Source organism: Ananas comosus, linkage group 12 (genome assembly GCF_001540865.1).
Source record: "Ananas comosus cultivar F153 linkage group 12, ASM154086v1, whole genome shotgun sequence".
Lineage (NCBI taxonomy): Eukaryota > Viridiplantae > Streptophyta > Magnoliopsida > Poales > Bromeliaceae > Ananas > Ananas comosus.
Window position 1 is genome coordinate 3304855 of NC_033632.1, and position 8089 is coordinate 3312943.

Consider the following 8089-nt stretch of genomic DNA (forward strand, 5'->3'; position numbering starts at 1 on the left):
ATCCTAAAAATATTATAATCATGAATTTATTCTAAATTTTTTTAATTTTAAGTCTTGTTCGGCCGCTAATGATATAAAAATTTTACTATGTGATTGAAAGTAATTAATATAATTATCACTTCATACAAAGTCAATGGAGGGATGTTTAGGAGAAAATTAGTTTTTCTATCTTTTCTCCACATATATTACAAAATCCAATGGAAATTCAAAAAAAAAAAAACCCAATAAAGATCTAATTGGCCAATAGAGGAGAAAAACTTAAAAATTAGAAAAAGAAAAAAGAGTCGAGTTCGAAAAATGACCTCTCAAGCAGTGCAAATATCAGTAGAACAAAACCCAATAATCTTGGAGTAGGAACCGAAATTAATTACTTAGCATGTTCATTCTTTGGTACTTTGCATGTTCATTCTTTGGTTGATGTTATGTTTAATTTCGTTGATTGTATTATGTCGACCAATCCCAAGTTTATGATATTAATCCCCAAAGAATCAATCAATCAAACAATGATGATCTCAAGGTATGTAGTCTTGATTGGCAGTAGAAATTCGAAAGGCAATTTAATTTATTAAGATTTTGTTAGGGTATGCATAGTCTCTTTAAATGTTGTAAATAAATTGCTAGGGTTCTTGAGTCGAATGTCCTCGATAGATGATGAATTGCTCTAAATTCTCCGAAGATCTAAGAAACATTGTTCTGCAAATACCAAGTCCACGTCCAAATTGTTCTCATCTTCTTGTATTCATTCCAGTAAACAAACAAATCTTATACTTAAGAAACAAAGATTCGGTGACAAAGCATAACACCTTTGACATTAATTCCAAGGCACATCAATAGACTCCATCACATCCCTTTCCGAATTTTGAATATCGAAACGCAACCAAAATAGGCCTGCAACAATGCACCATAAAAACCATTGAGAGATCGGGGAAGAGGTGTCGTATCAACACAGCAAGGTATCGAAAAATGGCGAAGAAGAGTGTGCCTATCGTTATACTAATCCTTAGGATTCTTATGTTCATCCTCCTCCTAATCTCTCTCGTCGTCCTCGCGACAATCAAANGCAGCTTAAGTTAATTTTATATTTGATGAAAATTAATTCCAAGATTCACAAACAATGATTTCTCTTCTCATTCACTAGCTACTGGGGGACTACGATATTTTTTTAATTTTAAGTCTTGTTCGGTCGCTAATGAGAGACTATTATACCTACTAAAATTTTTTGATGTACTTATTGCACCATTTAAATTCTGAAATTAATTTTTATAACTAATTTTTAAAATTAAATTTTAAAATAACTATCCGCAGCATCGCGCGGTCCCTTAACTACTAAAGATCTAATTGGCCAGTAGAGGAGAAACACTTAAAAATTAGAAAAAGATAAAAGAGTCAAGTTCAAAAAATGACCTCTCCAGCAGTGCAAAAATCAGTAGAACTAAACCCAATAATCGTGGAGTAGGAGCTGAAATTAATTACTTAGCATGTTCATTCTTTGGTTGATGTTATGTTTAATTTCGTTGATTGTATTGTGTCGACCAATCTCAAGTTTAATATTTTAATCCCCAAAGAATCAATCTATCAAACAATGATGATCACAAGGTATGTAGTCTTGATTGGCAGTAGAAATTCGAAAGGCAATTTAATTTATTGATATTTTGTTAGGGTATGCATAGTCTCTTTAAATGTTGTAAATAAATTGCTAGGGTTCTTGAGTCGAATGTCCTCGATAGATGATGAATTGCTCTAAATTCTCCGAAGATCTAAGAAACATTGTTCTGCAAATACCAAGTCCACGTCCAAATTGTTCTCATCTTCTTGTATTCATTCCAGTAAACAAACAAATCTTATACTTAAGAAACAAAGATTGGGTGACAAAGCATAACGCCTCTGACATTAATTCCAAAGCACATCAATAGATTCCATCACATCCCTTTCCGAATTTTGAATATCGAAACGCAACCAAAATAGGCCTGCAACAATGCACCATAAAAACCATTGAGAGATCGAGGAAGAGGTGTCGTAACAACACAGCAAGGTATCGAAAAATGGCGAAGAAGAGTGTGCCTATTATTATACTAATCCTTAGGATTCTTATGTTCATCCTCCTCCTAATCTCTCTCGTCGTCCTCGCGACAATCAAATTTACTATACCAGCTGATCGTAGTGCCACAAACCAGGACACTGATGTTCGGTTCAAGGATATTTACGCCTATAGGTAATAGGCTTAGCTATAACTAAACACGATTCTATGTTCTTTTTAGTTCATAAGAAACTAAAATGAATGATGTGCTTCGCGATCACGCATCTTTTCGATTTCTTCTTGGTTTGTAGGTACCTGCTCTCGGTGGAAGTGATCGGATGCGCTTACATGCTGCTGCAAATTCCATTTGCAGCTATCAGTGTAGCCTCAGGAAACAAGATCGGAGGGAGCAAACTCGTGTCGCAGTTTCTCATTTTCACCGACATCGTAAGTATCGAATTGGAAGAGTTTTTCTTTTCGTTTTCAGTTCTTCGATAGCCTTGTTAAATCTATATTATGTAGCGCATTTTCGGTAAGAAAATAGGTATCATGATGCACATAAATATTATGGATTTTTCGAGGCATTGACCTGAGAAAGAAACGCTGACAAATACAATGCACTTGATGAGCAGATAGTTTCGCTGCTATTCGCCTCGGGTGTTGGCGCGGGATTCGGGTATACAGTCGATGAAAAACACGACGTAGATGCCGTTGCGTTCAAAGACGTAGGAAATGATCCAGAATATTCAAAACTTCACAAAGACATGGACAAATACTTCGACATGGCGCACATTTCGACAGGTTTCCTTCTCATGGCTACTGTTTGCATGACGGTCGTGACGATCGTTTCGGTATATTCGAAGAAATAAATCCTAAGAGAGTTTATTTTTCCCATGATTGTTAACTCGCGATATGTTATTGCTTAGCTACAATGTTTGTAATAAGCAATTCTTTGCAGTCCTCTCATCAGCTCAGCCTTCCTAAAGTGCTTGTTTTTTTTTTTTTGGATTTAAGTGTATTTATATTTGGTCAATATTTGTTTGATATGCATTAGCATTATAAACAAGCTCCTCAGTGTGTTTTAAAATAGGCATAAAAATATTTTTCAACATGGGCATCTGTGTAAACTGCATATGTCTTACAGTAGATGGAATTAATCACAGATAATGATGGAAACTCTTTTTACTTCAAATTTTTCGGCATCTCTCAGCTTCCTAGGAGCATTTACCAAAGAAAAAAACACACAATTATAGTGCTATTTTTAAAGTTCTATTTCTACATTCCATTCTACAAATTTAATATTAGATTCTGATACAATACAATTCAAGGAAAAGAAGAAAGATGGTGATAAGGAAAAGACAGCAAATGTAGTAAATTGGGACTTCTTGATGAATGTCTCATTTCCGAGAAATAAAAAATAGTCAATACATTTTATTCTCTCTCTCCAGTGAGAAACTGCCAAGATATATTAAAACATGCCTATAACAAAATTCATTTCATACAAAAAGTATAATTACCCCTCTCCCATCCAACACTCTTACAACGGCTACATGAAGCGTAATAATCTTAGCTTTTGTGTTACCCACTATCAGGAAACAATCTAATGGCTGTCGGCATCTCTTATCACAATTTACACCGCAGAATGCACTTTGATCCTTGTTTGATTAAGAAATCTCGAATGACCTCAAGAAATAATTATTTCTAAGATATGTCCAAAAATAAATGCGGTCAGAAATTCTAGCAAGTGATTCGCCGTTGAACGGACCCTTGAGTGAAGTTCAAGGTGCTGGTTGGTGGGTGAAAAGACGGATGGCAGTGACTTAATCCTCGTTAACTTTGAAAAACGTGTAAGAGAGGATGAGATTGTTGATGCCGTCCATCTTAGGATCTGTCTCGAATTCTGGATCAATATAGAAGAAAACCTGTACACGGATCAACAGATTGTTATTATGATTGTTCGAGATAGGAAAGAGAGTAGTAGTGACTGCAGTGAGTCAGCGCAGTGCAGCTCACCGGCATATCAATTTGCTCCCCGGGGAGAAGTTTCTGCTCCTCAAAGCAGAAGCACTGTATTTTGTTAAAGTAAATAGCGGCCTGTAATTAAAAGCCATCTAATTAGTTAAACTTGTTTTCTATTAGAAATCGTGAATGCTTAGCCTACGTATAGACTGTGATGCTAGTAGTATCAACATGCATGATGGCAATATAAGTTAAGCAAAAATTCATGCTTCATATATATCATCAGACGGTGGATTAAAGTTCAAAGTGCTTGGAAAACTACAAGTTTGTCTTGCAAGAGGTGTTAGTCCATATGAATTTAAGAATAAATGCAACAAACAAGTCTTTCAACATATGAGAACTACATTAAAATTATACAGCATAGAGTAACTAATAACCTGAAAACTTGATGTAAGACCTCCTGCCAATCAACAAATTATACCAAGAATAAGCTGTTGTAAATTTGTTCATATGCCAGATACGATGCCATAGTTTCGGGGTTATCCAAATCTATATGTAGCATCTAGATGATATGTGATTCTTCTGTTTCCACCCTCCATATAATTCTAGTTATGGAGATAAAACATGATAAAATAAAAGATCAATTTCAATGATCAGCAAGAATTCCGAGCCACTATTTTTCTTTCTTTGTAACAAAAGGATTTAGCATCAAGTTGGTGGTTAAAACTTATGCATGCATATCTACACCCATAAATACATCCATCTATGTCCAAATGTTGTATGCATACACGGATAGAGAACTGTATTTTGGAACAAACAAGGACTTAAACTACTAAGGTAATTTTCAATTTCCAAAAGAAAAAATCTGCTGATCATTGATGATCGGCTGTAAAAGCCCAACAAACTACAGTACATGAATAATGACAAGGAAATTGAATCCACACTTCATTAAAAATTAAAACAAATGATGTTATCAAGAATAACAAGCATATCATCCTTAATTTTCCAAAATAAGAATGATATTTTACCTTCATTGGTGTAACATTGTATGTGGAAACACCAGTAATCGGAGTCGAGCTGAGATTTTCGGCAGTATAAAATGCAAGAGCACTTTCACCTGGTTTAACCCGGACCTGTCAATTCCAACAATAACTTAATAGTTAGAAGTTCAAGAAATACAGTGCTAGCAAAATTACTATATTGCATTAAGATACCTCTCTTTGTGTAGGAACAAACTTCCATGGCATTCCATCAGCAACATCAGCATTGAACTGAACAACAAGCTCCCTGTGCACATCAAAGGAAAGTTACTATTTAGAATATAACAGAGTCATAAACTAATATCCAGAGTACAGGCTTGGAAACCATTCCATCAAACAATAGCTGCTAGTTAAGGTGCAAGCATAAGTTCTTGTGTCAGCTCAGCAGCAACTGTGGAAAGGAAGAACATAAGGAACCTAATTTAATGACATTTTTGTAGTGATATAGCGGTGCTTTAGACTACTATAACATTACCACACAACTACCTTTCAAGTCAACAAAAATACCGAGAGTTATGGAGGGAAGAGTTTATGAAATGAATTCATAAATCATGTTTCTCTCAATTCTACACAGCGCATGCATATCTTTATTAAATAAAATGAGGAGATATACACTTGAGATTACACAGGGTATGTGTAATTGTGCACTATTAATTGTTTGTTCACGATTTTTCTTCCCTCCTTAAACGGTAAGCATTATATTTATTCAAGAAACATCATAATATTCTTTAGTATACAGATTTGTGTGTGATCTAGTTCAATGTTATTCATATGCTGGGTAACTCGTAACTTCCTTAGTTATGAAAATCCTTCCCAAACCACAAAAGAAAAATGCTGGAGGAAACTAGTAAAACAATAGGAACGGAAACACTCGAGTGCCCTCATTCACAACGAGAGAAAATCACAACTCACAAAGACATGCTGCGAACTGAAATATTTGATTGGTGGAAGCTAGCATAAATAAGGGCCAAATTACCAACAATATTCAACAACAAATGATTAACTGTAATGACTCAATTCTTCAATCAAAGTGGCTGTTGTTTGTTCACGGCTTCACGCTGGGTGTCATTTGACTATTTAAGATCATGGAATATTGAGGAATACCCAATATCATGTTGTTCAACCTTGTTAAACACCATTATTAATTGATCCAACTAAGAGAACTCGTGTGAAATCAAGATTCAAAGGAAAGACACAAATCATTCAAAAATCATGGAACAGTTGCTGCTATTCACACTTCAGGAATCGAACTAACAAGTAGTACAAACTGTATCGACAATACCAAATAATACAAATTCATGAAGCGAAAGAAGCTATAAAACAACATAAACATAAAACCCTAACCTCGACGTCGTCGTCCCATCTCGGGCGTGGCGCGCGATCTTCTCCTCCACACTCTGCAGATACCCATTCCTTTTCGTCACAAGCCATAAACAAACCCATCCATCAACTCCACCACACAATAGAAAAAAAAAAAGCCCATTTTTGAACTAAAAATAGCGCTAAATTCGTACTCCCCACGACGAAATCGTAAACCCTACTTCGCGGAGGGGAGGGGAGAGGGGAATCGATTTACCTCGCGGCGGCGAACGGTGCCGCCGTAGCCGGTGGCCTGGCAAAAGCGGCGGTAGAGGGGGACGGCGGCGTAGGAGGCGCCGACCATGGCCGCCGCCACGGCGAGGAGGTAAGCTAGGGTTTTCTTCGAGCTCCGATCACGGGAAGCCGCCGCGGAGGCGGCGGCGGAGGAAGAGGCGTAGCAGCACCGAGGGGTGAGCCCACCGTGGGGTGGCCATGGGGATCTCGGAGAAGGGCGAGGTGGGTGCGATGGGAAAGGGAGAGGAGGAGGAGGAGGAGGGGCGAGGGCGAAGGAGCGGCGGAGGAGGTGGACGAAGGGAGAGGGGGAAGGGTGTTTTGGGAACGGGGGCATTTTGGGAAGGGAACGACAAAGAATCTCTCTACATCTCTCTGTTTTTATATATGTGTGTGAGGATTTGGGCAAATTAAGCCCGACTCTTTCGGCCCAACCCGGGCGGCCCAGGTTTCCAAAACAAATCACAAGAGATCCGGCCCGGTTCATTGGGCTGGACTCGGATTATTTGTTTTTTTTTTTTTTCAAAGCCTTTTCTTTAATCTATTTTGTTTGGGAAATAAGAAGGTCTCTTTTGGTTGGTGTCAAATCAGTTTATTATCTTTTACTTATTATTTTACTAGAAAAAGTTCGATAGGAGTTTCTCGGCGAGATCTTGTTGAAATAATTCGGTGGTGTGAGACGATTTAAAGACAGTTAATTATCTGCTAGTTGGATGCGTAATTAGCAGATTTTTTATATACAACATTCTAGAAGGTAGGCACATTTCAGAGCCTGGAATAGAGGTCAGGAGTGTTTGGGAGCTTCTGGCCGGAGACCGCAGCCAAGGGGCACCTGCGAGGGATCTAATTAGGGTTGTAACCTGTTTATGAATAATCTGACGGGAAAAAAATAATATTATTTTTATGAGCCAATCATTTGATCATTTTTTTGACTATTAGACAAATACGAGATGTATGTAGAAAATTGACTGAGTTTTATAGCTCTTATGAGTGAAGAGTACAAGTATCAATTTTTTATAGTTTTTTATTTATTTTTATTTGTCTTTTTTGTTTTGGTTGGCTTCAATGTTTTCCGAGACCGCGTTGCCTCAACTCCTGTAGCTAAATTCATCTGCTAAATGAATAAAGCGGATAGTGTGCTATCTTTCTCTCGAAAAAAAAAAAAAAATGGTGAACTAAATGGCTCACTCATTGTCCGAGTTTTAATGATCTGATCCTATTAAGTTGTAATGGTCATTTTATTCAATATATTTTTTCAAAACTTGAGAGTGCAGGACTGAGATAGAACTAAGGGTGCGTTTGGTTCGCATTATGAAAGATTACTAGGAATAAAAGATATCCGAGAATCTTATTCCTATTCATCCTATTACTAAGAATGTGAAATTTCTGTGTTTGGTTCGCACGGTAATATTAATTAGCCATGTTATTTAATATTACAAAAAATATACAATTAATTAATTTATTTATTTAATTAATTTTAGAT

General features: G+C 36.8%; 2 protein-coding genes across 6 annotated transcripts; one reads left to right on the plus strand and one right to left on the minus strand.

The window, feature by feature from the left end:
• On the plus strand, positions 280–3041 carry LOC109718881 (CASP-like protein 4D1). 4 transcript variants are annotated; one of them, XM_020245349.1, is made up of 3 exons: positions 280–350; positions 2329–2464; positions 2650–3041. In XM_020245349.1, the coding sequence occupies exons 1-3, from the start codon at positions 298–300 to the stop codon at positions 2884–2886; spliced, it is 426 nt and encodes a 141-aa protein (XP_020100938.1). In that variant the 5' UTR covers positions 280–297; the 3' UTR covers positions 2887–3041. The 4 variants fall into 4 exon arrangements, with proteins under 4 accessions (XP_020100938.1, XP_020100937.1, XP_020100939.1 ...); XM_020245348.1 differs by lacking the exon at positions 280–350 and adding an exon at positions 357–517; XM_020245350.1 differs by lacking the exon at positions 280–350 and adding an exon at positions 1529–1596.
• On the minus strand, positions 3384–6973 carry LOC109717914 (cytochrome c oxidase assembly protein COX11, mitochondrial-like). 2 transcript variants are annotated; one of them, XM_020243868.1, is made up of 6 exons: positions 6593–6972; positions 6361–6413; positions 5191–5263; positions 5005–5109; positions 4031–4111; positions 3384–3939 (listed from the first exon to the last, which is right to left on the minus strand). In XM_020243868.1, exons 1-6 carry the CDS (start codon positions 6941–6943, stop codon positions 3838–3840), a joined length of 765 nt encoding a protein of 254 aa, XP_020099457.1. In that variant the 5' UTR covers positions 6944–6972; the 3' UTR covers positions 3384–3837. The 2 variants fall into 2 exon arrangements, with proteins under 2 accessions (XP_020099457.1, XP_020099458.1); XM_020243869.1 differs by lacking the exon at positions 4031–4111 and having other exon boundaries at positions 6593–6973.

Coding starts and splice junctions, on each gene's coding strand:
- LOC109718881 (XM_020245347.1), top strand. CDS start 2,043: ATGGCGAAGAAGAGTGTGCCTATTATTATACTAATCCTTAGGATTCTT. Junction 2,213..2,328: donor AAGGATATTTACGCCTATAG/GTAATAGGCTTA, acceptor CTTGGTTTGTAG/GTACCTGCTCTCGGTGGAAG. Junction 2,465..2,649: donor TTCTCATTTTCACCGACATC/GTAAGTATCGAA, acceptor CTTGATGAGCAG/ATAGTTTCGCTGCTATTCGC.
- LOC109717914 (XM_020243868.1), bottom strand. CDS start 6,943: ATGCCCCCGTTCCCAAAACACCCTTCCCCCTCTCCCTTCGTCCACCTC. Junction 6,414..6,592: donor GCACCGTTCGCCGCCGCGAG/GTAAATCGATTC, acceptor GGGTATCTGCAG/AGTGTGGAGGAGAAGATCGC. Junction 3,940..4,030: donor GGGAGCAAATTGATATGCCG/GTGAGCTGCACT, acceptor ATCCGTGTACAG/GTTTTCTTCTATATTGATCC.